Source organism: Dromiciops gliroides, chromosome 6, assembly GCF_019393635.1.
Source record: "Dromiciops gliroides isolate mDroGli1 chromosome 6, mDroGli1.pri, whole genome shotgun sequence".
NCBI classification, from domain to species: Eukaryota; Metazoa; Chordata; class Mammalia; order Microbiotheria; family Microbiotheriidae; genus Dromiciops; species Dromiciops gliroides.
In genome coordinates, this window is record NC_057866.1 from 247,478,358 (window position 1) to 247,494,065 (window position 15,708).

The window sequence follows — 15,708 nt, forward strand, 5'->3', positions numbered from 1 at the left end:
GGTGCAGTGGATAAAGCACCAGCCCTGGATTCAGGAGGACCTGAGTTCAAATCCAGCCTCAGATACTTGACACTAGCTGTGTGACCCTGGGCAAGTCACTTAACCCTCATTGCCCTACCCCCAAAAACAAACAAACCAAAAAAAAAAAAAAAGAAGAAGAAGCAAAGGACCCAAACCACAGGCAGAATCTAATAGGATGAAAAGGAAAACAAGCATTTGTTAAGCATAGATTCTAACAATAACCCTGGGTGGTAAGTGCTTTCATTATCCCCTTCTACAGTTAAGAAAATGAAGATAGGCAGTGTTAAGCGACTCATGTAAGGAGTGATACATGTAAGGAATGTCTGAGGTCTTCCTGACTCCAGGATCTGGATACAAATAGGATAAAGATTTCTTCCCTTAGGTTAAAAAACAAGTAAATCTTTTCAAATGCAAAAGTACATTAAGTAAAGGGCTAAGGAGAGCTGGTAAGACAGTTTGTATGAAAAAGATCCAGAGGTTTTAATGGGCCCCGAACTTGATATGAATTGAGTGTGACATAGGAGTTTAAAAAAACTAATGATTTGGAGCTCTGTTAAAAGACACATTGTGCTGAAATAGTGAAGATGTGGTCCTATCGTGTGCCACTCTATTCAGAACACATCTGGAACAGTGTTCAGAATTTCCTTTAGTGTCAGGTTTTGTTTTGTTTTGTTTTGTTTTGTATTTTTTTTTTGGCAGGGCAATGGGGGTTAAGTGACTTGCCCAGGGTCACACAGCTAGTAAGTGTCAAGTGTCTGAGACCGGATTTGAACTCAGGTACTCCTGAATCCAGGGTCAGTGCTTTATCCACTGTGCCACCTAGCTGCCCCTAGTGTCAGTTTTGAGAAGGATGCAGCTAGGACCCCCCCAGCCCAAAAAGTGTAAGACCATGGTCTGAAGGCACTTCCCATGGAACTATTCATGCCTTCTGCCACCTGCCTGTGAAAGAAGCAAAGCCCCTGTGCTCACGCAGTTTACAAAACCAAAAGAAAGTAGCCTGGTAGATAGAGCACTGGGTTTGGAACCAGGAAGTCTCATCTTCCCCAGTTCAAATCTGGCCTCAGACCAGTCCAGGCTGTGTGACCCTGGGCAAGTCATTTCACCTTTCTTGCCTGTGTTTCCACATCTGTAAAATCAGTTGGAGAGGCAGCTAGGTGGTGTAGTGGATAAAGTACCAGCCCTAGATTCAGAAGGACCTGAGTTCAAATCAGGCCTCAGACACTTGACACTTACTAGCTGTAGGAATTTGGGCAAGTCACTTAAACCTCATTGCCCCGCCAAAAAAAAGAGAGAAAAGAAGAAAAAAAAGAAAAAGAAAAGAAAAGAAAGGAAAGGAAAAGAAAGAGAAAAAAATCAGTGAAGGAAGGCAATGGCAAACTACTCCAGTATCTTTGCCAAGAATACCCCAAATAGGGTCATGAAAAGTCAAACATAACTGAAACAACTGAACAACAAATTGACAGTTAAATTAAACCTACATTAACAGCAGTGTGTTCATTAAGGTTAGAAGTCAATAGAATTACTGCTATTTAACAAGGATTTATTTCAAACTTAAAAAGACAAAATCTAACAGTACCAATTTACACTATGCCATTTCTCTAATCTTGTCCCAAATTACTGTAGTGAGGTTGCTATATGTCACTGTCTCACTCCCAAGTCTTCACTGGCTCCCTGTTATCTACAGCTTGATATTGAAGATGTTCCTCAAAGTGGCTCTGACCTATCTCACCCTTATTTCATGGCATTTTCCTCTTCATCCACTCAATAGAACGATCCAACTGGACTCCTAGCTGTCCCGTGACTGTGTCCAGTTTCTCTTCCATCTCCAGGTATACTGACCATTCTTCCTGCCTGGAATGTACTCCATTCACCTGTTAATTTTCTTCCTTTAAAGACTCCACTCAGGTTCAACTTTTCCCACAGTCTTTTCTCTGATCTCCTCAGTTGAAAATGATCTCTTTAATTTTTCTTGTATCTTACTGGATCTCTCTTGCCCTTATTATTTTTGTCCTTATATCAATCATATTTACAAATGTGTCTTATGCCTCTGTGTATGACCTCCTGAAGTCATGGACTGTGTTATTTTTTTCCATATCTATAATTCCAGTACTTGACCTCATCCTTAATCAAATCAACAAGCAGCTACTAACTGCCTATAAAAGCCAGGTACTAGGGGCAGCTAGGTGGCACAGTGGATAGAGCACCATCTCTGGAGTCAGGAGTACCTGAGTTCAAATCCGGCCTCAGACACTTAACACTTACTAGCTGTGTGACCCTGAGCAAGTCACTTAACCCCAATTGCCTCACTAAAAAAAAAAAAAAAAGCCAGGTACTGTGCTAAGGAAATAAAGAAAGGCAGCAATGATCCCTGCCCTCAAGGAGGTCACAATCTACTGGGAGACAGCATACAGAGTATTAATTGCTTAGTGAGAAGTTAATTGAGGTTTGCTCAATTGAAAGGAAATTATCGGGGCAGCTAGGTGGCCCAGTGGATAGAGCACTGGCCCTGGAGTCAGGAGGACCTGAGTTCAAATCCAGCTTCAGACACTTAACACTTACTAGCTGTGTGACCCTGGGCAAGTCATTTAACCCCAATTGCCTCACCAAAAATAATAATAATAATAATAGAAAGGAAATGGTCCTAAATTTGAAATTCTGATAGAAAAAGTTAAATCAAGTGGTAAATTATGAATCAAATATTTAATACATATCCTAGTTCTAGACAGACCATAAAAACATCAATGCCACTGAACCACAGGAATTCAGTTTTTACTCGGTTTCTGAAATGGTGCCAACCATAGTCTTGAGCTTTTTAACAAGAGTCACCTATAACATAGCCAACTATGCCATTAACCAATCCCCAGTCATTCACTTTTATGAGATCCTTTTTTTTTTTTGTGAGGCAATTGGGGTTAAGTGACTTTCCCAGGGTCACACAGCCAGTAAGTGTTAAGTATCTGAGGCCACATTTGAACTCAGGTCCTCCTGACTACAGAGCTGGTGTTCTATCCACTGCACAACCTGGCTGCCCCCATGAGCTCCTTTTAATAGCAGTTTTAACAGATTAATTATGAGACAAAGCCAGAAATAAAACTTAAACCACCATATTTCTGATGGTTCCATTACCAAGGGGAAAGTGACATACTTTCTGCAGGCGATGGTCTGGATTTGTATTTTAGACGGTGATCACAAGGGTGGAACGGCAACTGCTGTAAGATGGCTGGACATATCGTGGAGAAGTTAGAACTGTTGACCCTTGTGTCATTGGAGAGTCCGTAAATGGAAAAGATCTCTTCAGCAGACAAACACTGCAAAAAATGAAACAAAGAAAATCACATCGATAATAATAAAACTACAGAAAAAAGAATGAGGGAACAATTCATCCCGAGGCACTCCAAAAGCTGTCTCTAAATAATTCCTCTATTTAAGTTACTGAATAGTCTTGTATTCTCTAAAAACAAGATACTAGTAAAAAAAAAATCACCAAATGAATTAAAAATCCATCTGTGACAGTAAAAGAAGAAAAAATAGAGACTTGATCTGCATTCATAAAGCAGGGGAGAAAAAAAATCGGAGTGGTGCTAAAGCAAGAGTTAAATCATTTTCATATCATGCCCTTTCGGCTATCTGGTGAAGTTTCTGGACCCCTTCTGAGGAAAATCTTTTTTAAATGCATAAAGTAAAATACAATTACAAAGGAAACCAGTTATATTGAAATAGTTGTCTAGATGTTTAAAAAACAAGGTAACCCATGCCAGGTTTAAAACCCCTGCTATAAAGGATATCTAACACATGGGCTAGTGAAATTTAGGCAGGGGACCTAAAAGTCTCTTCTCAGCCAGGAGGCTCAGGGACAAGAGTACTAGGCCTAGAATCAGGAAGACCTGAGTTCAAATCTGGCCTCATGACCCTGAGTAAGTCATTTAATACCTGTATGATGCCTAAGAGCTAAGTGTTACTATTTCTTCATCTGTGAAATGGGAATAGTAACACTTAGCTCTTAGGATTTTTGAAGATACAATATTATTAAAGTGCTTTGCAAACCTTAAAAAGCTATCATTATTTACTATTTTTAATGAGAACCTGTTTTTGTAGCAGACCCTCTGTGAATGAATGCCTTACAGTTTAAATGTTTCCTTTCTATTACTACATGTCTTCCTCTTTTTTTTCTTTTTAATTTATCCACTCCACTTCTCTCCCTCTCTTTGGCATTCTGGATTCTTTCAATGTCCTCTTACCTGTCTGATCTCTTCTCAGTATCCTGGCTAGGTGATCACCACTGCTCCTAATTACAAGCATACCCAAGGAGTCTTAGTTTCTCTTCTCTTTTCTCTTTCTCTCAGTGACCTTTGACCACCCGGGTCAGCTCATCACCTCCCCCCTGGTCTCACAACCTCTAATCTCCCCACCTCAATCCTTCATCCAAATTTTGTCACAAGGAAGGTGCTTAATAAATATCTGTTGATTAACAATCTGCCTTTCTAGGCTGAGGCATTTGTCACAGTGACAACAAGACCTCCCATACCTAGAGGAGGGGAATCAGTATAAGGCCTGTGTTGCTACATCACACTTGCAAAGAATTGTCATTGTCAAAATGGGCTATATGCATTATTAAACTCAGTAATGATACACAGAATTTGGGCAGACATTTTCACTGGGATGGAAACCACAGGCTATAAAATGACACTGACAGCTCTTTTCTTAGCAAAGGGGAGAAGATAACACTTTGTTGGGGGGAAAGCAGATGCAGGATGTGAGGCCAGCAGTACCCACTTAAGTCCATAAGGTGGCAGCAGCAGATACAGGAGTGATTAATGGTAGTTATTTTTAAGAGTATCCTGTCCTGGTCTATTCTTGATTATTTATCTTGAAAATATTCAAAAAAGAAGAAGAAGAAGAAGAAGAAGAAAATATTCATCAGCAAGCAGCACTGCCCAGCAATCAGACTTTTCAGGCTTTGGGCTTTAATCCATTTTGACCTCTTGCTATGATTTAAACAAAACTTAACAGATAAGTAAGAAATTGTCCAGAAAAGGATGGTGGCTAACAAAGCAAATATCTAAGAAAATATATGTGTCCTGCAGGGGAGTAGGTAAAATTACTGTATTTCTAGGAAACAATAAAAGCAGAAATTCAATTTCCTTACAGGAAGAGCCATGCACCTGTAAAACAGTGAATTTTGATGTGGAAGAAGTACCCAAAGATTTCTGAGGATTGAAGTTCTGTCCAAATAAAACACCTAATTTTCACCATCTCAGTCACCTTTACAATTAAAGGCTTCATTATGTTCTTTGTCCACCAGACCACTCACTTAAGCTCAGGAGTGAAAGGGTAGGAGGGTGAGGAATGACTTCTAAACCAATGGGTCACCTTTATTTTCTTTTTAAAATTCAATTCAGTGGATAGAGCACTGGCCCTGGATTCAGGAGGACCTGAGTTCAAATCTGGTCTCCAACACTTGACACTTACTAGCTGTGTGACCCTGGGCAAGTCACTTAACCCCAATTGCCTCACTAAAAAAAAAAAAAAATTCAATTCAACAAACAATTATTAAACAACTACTGTGTGCCACAAACACTAGACTCTGATACTACAAAAACAAAAACAAAACACTCCCTGCCTTCAGGGAGCTCACATACTCTCTTGGGGCAGAAATTAAATGTAAGTAGAAAATTAAACTGGGGCAACCAGGTGGTTCAGTGGACAGAGTGCCAGGACTGGAGTCAAGGAGACTCATGAGTTCAAATCTGGCCTCACTTACTAGCTGTGTGACCCAGAGCAAGTCACTTAATCCTGTTTGCCTCAATTTCTTCATCTATAAAATGAGCTAGGAAAAAAAAAAAGGCAAACCACTCCAGTATCTTTGCCAAGAAAATCCCAAACTGGGTCATGGACAGAGCTGAAAATGACTGAACAATAAACAAAAAGAAAACTAAATGCAAAATCCAGATAAAGAAATTTTATGGGGGACACCAGTAACTGGACTGGGGCAGGCTTTCTGTAGGAGACAGCCTTTTGAGCTGAGGGTTTGGGGGTTTTTTTTAAAGGAAGTTAGGAATTCTAAAAGTTTGAGGAATAAGGAACAGACCAGCATTCAAAGGCACAAAGACAAAAACTGGACTATATGTCCAGAAACTAGACCAGACTGTACATGAAGGAATGTAATATACAATCAGCCAGAGACAAGCCAGACTGTGAAGGTGTATAAAAGGCAGAGTTTGTGTTCCATTACAGGAAGTTCTTAATCTGGGACTGGTGAACTTTTAAAAGAATTTAATATTGATAACTGTATTTCAATATAATTGGTTTCCTTTGTGACTGTTTAATTTTATGCATTTTAAACATTATTTTGAAGAGGCCACAGGCTCCACAAGACTGCCCGTGATTAAGGAAAATGTGGCACTCGTGTGGAAACTGGAAAGACCTGGACAGGGTGACTCTAATAGTCCAGGGCAGCGGCAAAGAGAAACAGAAAAAGGGTAGGGACTTTGTAAGTAGAGGAAAGAGGATAGGTGTGAGATATAATGTGGAGGAAGAATCAACAAGACTTGGCAAATGATTAAATGTGAAGGGGTGAAGAAAAGGAAAAGGTGCCTCTGAGGTTATGAAGCTAGATGACTAGAAGGATAAGGGGTGTCCCCCACAGAAATGAGAGCTGTTGTCCACTTAACAGGAGAGGACTTGGGGAGAAGGCTGATGAGTTCCATTTTAACCATGTTGTGGGCTGAGAAACCTGTAAAAGCAAAAGGTCCAAGAACTTTAGTTTTGTTATAAAAATTAATAGTAAGACAATGCCCTGGTCATGTTCTCACTTGAATTGAAAGACCTAATCAGCCTTTCTAGAATAAAAGACATTCAGTTTCAGAATGGGATTTTAAATTCCTAAGATTAAATCATTAGAGTTTGTTATTTAGGGTGATTAAGGGAAAGCTTGGGCTAGCCCCAGGACCCCTATATAGTCTTAATTAAGGACCCGAAATAGCTTTTGTCTTTGTGGGTTATATTAGAAAGTAAAACTGAAATTTTTTAAATATCAATTCATTTTTACATAGTAATAAACCCATTATGTTAACAAAAATAATGCATTTTGTGGAAATTTTATTATCCAAAAAAAACATGAGAATGGCATTGTTTTATAAACTTTAACAAATCTCTGCCTAGCTTAATAGACATTTGGATTTACCTGTCTATTTATGAATTAAATCTGTTGCAGTGTGTTGTTTTCATTGAAGAAAATGCAGCCTTACCCAGATACATATTGGAAAAGGGAGTAGTTTAATAAGCAAATTTGTTATGAAAACAGCTGACCTCACAGACCCACTGAAAGGGTGTCCAGTGGCAGCAGGCCTAAAGGATAGAGTGGGGACCTCCACATCATTCCACCCCCACCAAGACCTGGGTGTGAAGCCCACCCCTTAACCTACAAATTATAAAGATGGCTTTCAACTATTGAAATTACATATCCAGTCCCTATCCCTATGGGGATCAAAGTGAAAGTGGATATGTCTTCTTGTTTAATCCAACTCTTACTGAAGGATTAGTTCCTGGAAGATATTTCCTCTTAGGATGATATATAATATAGCTGACATCAACATTACTATTTTGCTGACCATATCTTGAGTTTTACTTTGCCATGGAATTTTGTGTTTTATCTTACAATTACTCTAAGTTGTAAACCAGAAGTTACTTTGGGTAGATTGCTTATTCTAAGAGAATTCTAAATTTCTCTCCAACCAGAATTGCTTGTATATTAATGATTTTTTTTCCTGATTTTTTTTAAGGTCATCGGGGTTAAATGATTTGCCCAGGGTTACAGAGCTAGTAAGTATGAGGCCAAATTTGAACTCAGGTCCTTCCTTACTTCAGGGCTACCTGGTGTTCTTTCCCTGTGCCACCTAGCTGCCCCTGATATTTTTAAGTATAAGATTTTGGCTTAAAATGCTGGGGATGTATGATTGAAGACATTCAGTAAGCAAAGAGAGATGCAGGAGAGAAACAAGGACAAGAAATACAGATAGAAGTAGAGAGAGAGATATCGATAGATATCAATCAATAAATATGGATATGCATACATCTATATCTATATATACACACATCAATAGATCTATATATCTACACACACACACAATAAGATGTATCTACACATTTGAATTGGGAATTGATAAAATCACCAAGAGAGAGGGGAGAAAAGAAAAAGGTCTAGTAGTATAGACTCTTGGAGTACACTCACTTATAAGGGTGAGGAAAGGATGATGTTCATGCAAAGAAGAATGCATGGCCAGACAGAGAGGAGAAGGAAGGTAAAGTCATATTATAAAGACCCATGGCAGAAAAATTAGTCAATACTGTCAAATGCTAAGAAAGATTAAGGACTGAGAAGAGGCCATAAGAATTAGCAATTCGTAAATCTATGGCAGCTGCAGAGAAAGGCCTAGAGAGATGAAATGAATTGTTCCTGGTCACACATTCCTTCAAACTCACCAAAAAATAAAAGGTCATCCCCATTCAAAGACTACCACACATTAGTCCCTGGAGTTCTATTCCAATATGGAATGAGATTCATTAGAAACTAAATTTGATTCAACAACTCTTTATCAAGAGCCTACTGTCTCCTAAGCTCTGTACTAGCAATGGCCTCCTTGTTTTTCCATGATAAACAAGACAATCCATCTCTCAGCTCTGGGTGCTTTCTCTGGATGTCTCCCATGCCTGGAATGCTCTCCCTCCTCATCTCCACCTACTGCCTTCAGCTCAAGTCCCATTTTCTATGGAAAGTTTTTCCCCAGTCACTCTTGATCCCTAGTGTCTTCCTTCTCTTAATTATATCCTATTTCTCCTATATATTACTTGTTTGCATGCAGTTCTTTGTTGTCCACTCCATTAGACTTAGAGTTCCTTGAGGTCAGGGACTTGTCTTTTATCTCATTTTGTATCCCCAACACTTAGCACAGTGCCTGACAATAAGCAAATACAGTAGTAAACATTTCTTAAAATGTTGATTAACTGCAAAGGGAGGTGCAATGAATAGGAAGGAAGGAAAGGGAAGCTCTAAATGAGCCATATAAACAATAAGCCGCAAAGTAATTCAGGGGAGCATGACCTGGGATTGAGTTCTATCTAGTCTCTGAAGTATACTGGTTGTGCGGCACTGGTAAATCACTTAACCTCTCAGTGCTCCAGGCAAGACCATAAATTGTAGGAAAGATGCTGGCCTGCTTAAGTTGAAGAACATTTACTATTCCAGGAGTTCTCTGTACCAATGATATCACTGGTCCAATGCCTATCCAGATCTCTAGCTGTATGTCCCATAGGCATCTAAAAATTGAAATTTTCAAATTAGCCTCTCTCTCTCTCTCTCTCTCTCTCTCTCACACACACACACACTCAAAAAAAAAGGAAAAAAGATGTTCCTCCCAGCTTCCAAATTTCTAATTACAACAACACTATCCTCCTACTTATTCAGGGTCACCACCATGTTATTTCATACCCACTCATCAAGCTTATTGTAACAGCCTAACTGATATCCCTCCTCCGGATGCCAGAATAATCTTCCTAAAGTATAGGTCTGACCACCAAGTGATCTAGTCACGTTCGTAAATAGAGAAGCACTCACCCACCCAATAAACCCAACATTCCCACATGTCATAATATGAATCATAATATAAATCCCCCAAAGCACACCATCTTGACGATGTTTAATTTAATTCTTATCTCTTGATTCATTTGTTTCATTGGGGGGGGGGGGAGAAGAGAAGAGTGCTCTTGTTGCTATTGCTATTTTGAGGCTAGATCTCCCTATCTGGTCCAAGTAGAAGAGCAGTAGCCATGAGTTTGCTCCCTACAAACAGCTTGGAGCTCTGCTTCCCATTCCCAGGGATTCAGTATATGAGTGCCAGACTTAGTGGGGATAGCCCGTCAGCTTTAGCTCTACTACAGCTCAGAACTCCTGAACTCAATCCATGCTCCAGCCTCAGCCTCCCCAGCAGCAGAGACCATGTGAATGTCAGGCCCTACTCATTCTCATTTGTAAGATGTCATTATAATGCTGCTTTAGGGACTGCCTATCTTAGCCTATCTTTCATTACCATAGCTTTGATTCTACCTTCTTAAAACCCATGATTGAAGCTGTGTGACCCTCATTGCCCTGAAAAAAAAAAAAAACAGACAAAAACAAAAACAAAAAACAAAAAACCATGATTGGGACTTTATGGAGGATGGTGATATTACTAGTTAAGTGCTCTGCAAACCGTGTCTATAAAAATGTTGGCTAATATTATCATTAATATTACTGCTGCTGCTGTTGCTGTAAAACAAAGTTTCTTTTCACAAGCTTGTCCTTGCTCCCCATTCTCAACCAATCCAACTCACAGGGAGGTAAGTTCATTTCTTTTCTTCTTTAGAAAAGAAAATAAAAACAACTTTAAGACTTACATGTTAAAATCACTTGGCTCCTAAAACAGGTATTTGGGGACCATTCGGGAATATGCTAACTACTCCCAGGTGTATGAATGTGGACCCACAACTACCTGTAATTTGAAATAGTAAAACCATCTGAAAACAACTTCAGGCACTTTCTCATATTGCTCAGGGTCTATATAACATTCCCTTGCTCTTGTTTGGAACCCAGTTGGGCTGTAAGTGATCCCAATGTTAAATGTTTGCTCTGAGGCATTAGTGCAGTCACTTTAGCAGAGCCTGTTGCGGATGGTGTCAAACTTACAAACCCTTATTCTCCTAATACCTTATAAACTCTTCTCATTCAGCTTGCTTCACCTTCCCCAGGGAGCAGCTCTCCTCAATTGCAGCCCTAGCTGCATTATAGCTGCAATTCATATGCCTTCTTTTCAAAGGGAACATGTTCCTTGCTAACACAGAAGCTTCCAAAACATATGCACGTATGTATGTGTGTGTGCATATAAATCAAAGCACAATATCAATTCTATTTGGCAAAGAAATCTAGTTTATCAGAATGTGACCTTAAAGATCACCTGGTTCAATGCCCACATTAAACTGAGGTCCCAAAATGTAAAGTAACCTGACCAAGATTACAAAATAAATGTGTAAATATCAAGACGTTTAAAAGTCCAGGCTCTGAGTTCCTAATAAGTGATTTTCCCCAAAATCCCACACTGCTTCTATCAAGAATTTTATTTAGGGTTCTTAATGAAGAACCCTAATTTCTTTGGAACCTTCTCTTTTCCTTCCCCCCCCAAAAAATATCCCCCTATACCACCACCTTCTAACGGGGGTATAACCAGAAATGTGGCAACTGAAAACACAATGACAACTTCCCCAGTCAGAAACTCATTTCCAAACATCCTGAGAAGGGAAAAAATCCATCCCATCTCAGCATTTAACTGGCTGAGTAATCACAAGCAAGTCATTTAACTTCTGTTTGCCTCAGTTTCCTCATCTAATAAAATGAGGATAGTAAGAACATTTAGCTCTCCTGTTTGTTATAAAGTTCAATTGAGATAACTGTTGAATGGTCTGTAAACCTCAAAGCACTATTATTATTCTCTCAATTCTCCTATGCCTGGCTGAGTGAGACAAGATATATTGAAATTGCTCTCCCAGGGCAGCTAGGTGGCACAGTGGATAGAACATCAGCCCTGAATTCAGGAGGACCTGAGTTCAAATCCAGCCTCAAACACTTGGCACTTACTAGCTGTGTGACCCTGGGCAAGTCACTTAAACTCACTGCCCTGTTTAAAAAAAAAAAAGTGAACAGGAGCTGAATGTCCTTTCCCTCCCTCTGATTCCCTATATTACGGTGGCTGCTGCTCCAGGAATCCTCCAGTTCTAGCCTCTAGCTTGTTCTGGACCTCCCTTCTGGAGTTCTAGATAAGGAAAGATGTACAAATTTTAGAGTCATCATAGAGATGATAATTGGACCCATGAGAATTAATAAAATCACTAAGAGAAAAGATTGGGGGGGGGGGGGAGAGGGTTCAGCACAGAGCCTAGGGAGACATCACAGTTAGGGAGCTGGACCAAATTTGGGACCGTAACAAGGACTTGGATATGGTAAGATAAAGTGAGTCACAAAGGAGATGAGGTTCCTAAGTAATGGTGACCATCCAGTCTGGAGGAGGTATAAGAAATAGAACTACTTTATACCCCTGGTCCCCTACATAGCTGGGACAAGGGAGGGCATATACCCCAGTTAAAAAAGCATGTGCAGGATATAGAACTGTGCATACCCTTTGACCCAGCCATACCATTGCTATGTTTATATTCCAAAGACATCCCCAAAAAGAGAAAAAGACTATTTCTACAAAAATATTTATAGCATTTTTTTTGGTAGTGGTTAATAATTAGAAATCAAAGGTATGTCCATCAATTGGGGAATGGCTAAATAAGCTGTGGTATGATGGTGATGCAATATTATTGTGATATAAGAAACAGGGGGCAGCTAGGTAGCACAGCAGATAGAGTACTGGCCCCGGATTCAGGAGGACCTGAGTTCAAATCTGGCCTCAGACACTTGACACCAGCTGTGTGACCCTGGACAAGTCACTTAACCCTCATTGCCCCCACCAAAACAACAACAAAATAAGAAATGACAAGCAGGATGATTTCAGAAAGGCCTAGAAAGACTTGTATGAACTGATATATAATGAAGTGAGCAGAACCAAGAGAACATTTTGCATAGACAACAATATTGTTTGATGAACTGTGAATGACTTTACTATTCTCAACAATACAATGATCTAAGACAATCCCAAAGGACTATTGAAGAAACATACTATCCACCTCCAAAGAAAGAACTAATATTGTTTTGTTCTGTTCTGTTTTGTTTTGTTTTGCAGGGCAGTGAGGGTTAAGTAAATTGCCCAGGGTCACACAGCTGGTAAGTGTCAAGTGTCTGAGACCACATTTGAACTCAGGTCCTCCTGAATCCAGAGCTGGTGCTTCATCAACTGTGCCACCTCGCTGCCCCAAAAGAACTGATATTAATGGAACAGACTGAAGCATGCTGTTTTTTTCACATTCTTTTAATTGAGTTTTCTTATACAAAATGACAAATATGGTAATGTTTTGAATAATCATAAGAGAGCTTGTATACAGGACTGCAGGAGGTATCAAGGGACACAAGTTAACTGTGGGAAAACAAAAATATTGGGGGTTTTTCCCCAAAGTTACAAAAATTTAAAGTAACAAATTCTATTTCTAGAAGCTAGTTATTTTTTAACAGTAAAAATAAATCTAAAAAACTTATGAATCCTAACAAGGCTTACAAAATGAATGAGACTGCAGCTGAGTCAATGCCAATCATATAATAGGAATTTCATTGAAAAACGAAAGATTGCTTCCAACTTCAAACGCTCAATTACATATCTGAAAATGAGTCTCACTTAGAATACTTTGTTTACTGTGCTTCATTTAGCACCACAAAGCACCACCTTGTTAACAGCGTTCTCTAAAAAGTGGTGGTTTGCTGGACACAAAAACTGCTAATGTCTAAGAAAGGAGAAAATGATTGGGGGGGGGGGGTGCAGCTAGGTGGTGCAGTGGATAGAGCACCAGCCCTGGAGTCGGGAGGACCTGAGTTCAAATCCGGCCTCAGACACTTGACACTTACTAGCTGTGTGACCCTGGGCAAGTCACTTAACCCCTATTGCCCCACAAAAAATAAAATAAAAGTAATGTTATCTATCTTCTAACATAAAATAAATGAAGGAATGAAGGAATGAATCCTGTTCTGTTTTGAGGGAGGCTGCCGGTCTCCTTCCTTGCCCCAATATTGTGGCGAGCCGCTCAGCTAGCGCTCCCCAATTAAAAACTGGTCCCCACACAACCAAGTGCAAGTGATTTAGGATGTTGAGCTTTGGACTAAAGTTAACTCCAAGATAAAAGCCAAAGTAGACACTTAAAAGTTACAAAATGTGTTACTTTGTAGTTATAGTACATTGTAGCTAGTACTACTTTCTGGAGGGAGTTAGGGTTGTGTGAAAACAGAAATGAAAAGAAGGCTTAATGGATAGAGCACCAGCCCTGGAGTCAGGAGGACCTGAGTTCAAATCTGACCTCACACACTTAACACTTACTAGCTGTGTGACCCTGGGCAAGTCACTTAACCCTCATTGCCCTGCAGAAAGAAAGAAAAGTATCAAGGACTTTGGGCCCCTCACCATTATGGGAGCCTCCTCTGGACATTCCAAGTTTATTCTTCTTACTTAGGAAGGGATAAAGGAATTTCTGTCTAACAGTGAGGGCCCAGTAGAGAACAGACAATATAGAAAGCCCAGTGGCTGAGACTGATGGCTATCGTCTCAGATTACAACACCCCCACCCCCACCCCCGCCCACGAACATACATATATATATATATACACACACAGTACAGCAAGGCTTAACTTTTTTGTGGGTTGTGGACTCCCTTGGGCAGTCTCATAAAGCCCCTTCTCATAATAATGTTTTTAAGTGCATAAAATAAAATATCTAAGATTGCAAAGGAAACCAATTGTAGTAAAATAGTTATCAAAATATTTTTTAATTTTGGTGGGTTTTCAAAACTTTTGTATTTCTAATAAATATGTAAATAAAAGTCTGGCAGGAGAGATAAAGATTTGTGTGGGTGGGTAGGTTTTTTTGAAATCAATTATTTTATTTTTTTTTTATTTAAACCAGTTCACTGTGCCCCAGGTTGATAAATTCTGGGTATGCGTAATACAATAATAATAAATGTTTATTATTTTTGAGGCCAGTACTTCTGATAAAGGCCTCATCTCTAAAATATATAGGGAACTAAATCAAATTTATAAGAATCCAAGTCATTCCCCAATTGAGAAATGGTCAAAGGATATGAACAGGCAGTTTTCTGATGAAGAAACCAAAGCTATCTTTTCCCATATGAAAAAATGCTCTAAATCTCTAATGATTAGAGAGATGCAAATTAAAACAACTCTGAGGCACCACCTGACACCTATCAGATTGGCTAAAATGACAAAAAAAGAAGATAATAAATGTTGGAGAAGCTGTGGGAAAATTGGAACACTAATTCATTGTTGGTGGAGCTGTGAACTGATCCAACCATTCTGGAGAGCAATTTGGAATTATGCCCAAAGGGCAATAAAAAATTCCATGTACTCAGAAGATATATTTTCACATAGATGGATTTTAACTTTAAGCTGGCCTAGGCCTTCATGTAAGGCCCAGAAGCAAGAAGATCTACTTGGGCCACCTCTCACTCAGGGAAAGGCAGACTAGCAGCTCCCTGGAGCTGAGGACATGTAGCCCTTCCCCCTTCATTAACTATAATAAAAGGGAACTTAAAACACAAACATGCTGGGGGTTCTTTGTCTCCAATTATTAAGGGGCCTTATGGGAACAGCATCTTGTTAAACACTACCCAATTGTTTTGACTGTATTTAAAATATACATGGGGTATATATTTCCCAAGTTGGCTGATTTCCCCACCAGAGAATGGTGTACAGTCGGGTATAACCTAGCCCGTTGTTTATGTTATAGTCCACATTCAGAAACTCTGACCACTTGTAGAAATTAGTGAGCATCAGAGTAACCAAGTCCTACCTTTGGGAAAGAGTTCTGGTTCCAACTTCAGCTCTGCCAAAGTCCTCAAAGCAAAGCTCTCCCAAGTCTATATTACTAGGTTCTTGGCTCATTTTTAGTTTATTTTACTTAGCTCCAGGGGCAGCTAACTGAAATCAGTCTACTAATACAA

General features: G+C 39.5%; 1 protein-coding gene across 1 annotated transcript in view; it reads right to left on the reverse strand.

Annotated features, from left to right (window-relative positions):
- Window positions 1-15,708, reverse strand: part of SLC39A8 (solute carrier family 39 member 8) — a 60,201-nt gene that overhangs the window by 38,797 nt on the left and 5,696 nt on the right. The window contains exon 3 of the mRNA XM_043973222.1: window positions 3,167-3,329. Coding sequence (XP_043829157.1) covers window positions 3,167-3,329 — 163 coding nt within the window. The remainder of the gene's footprint in view (window positions 1-3,166; window positions 3,330-15,708) is intronic.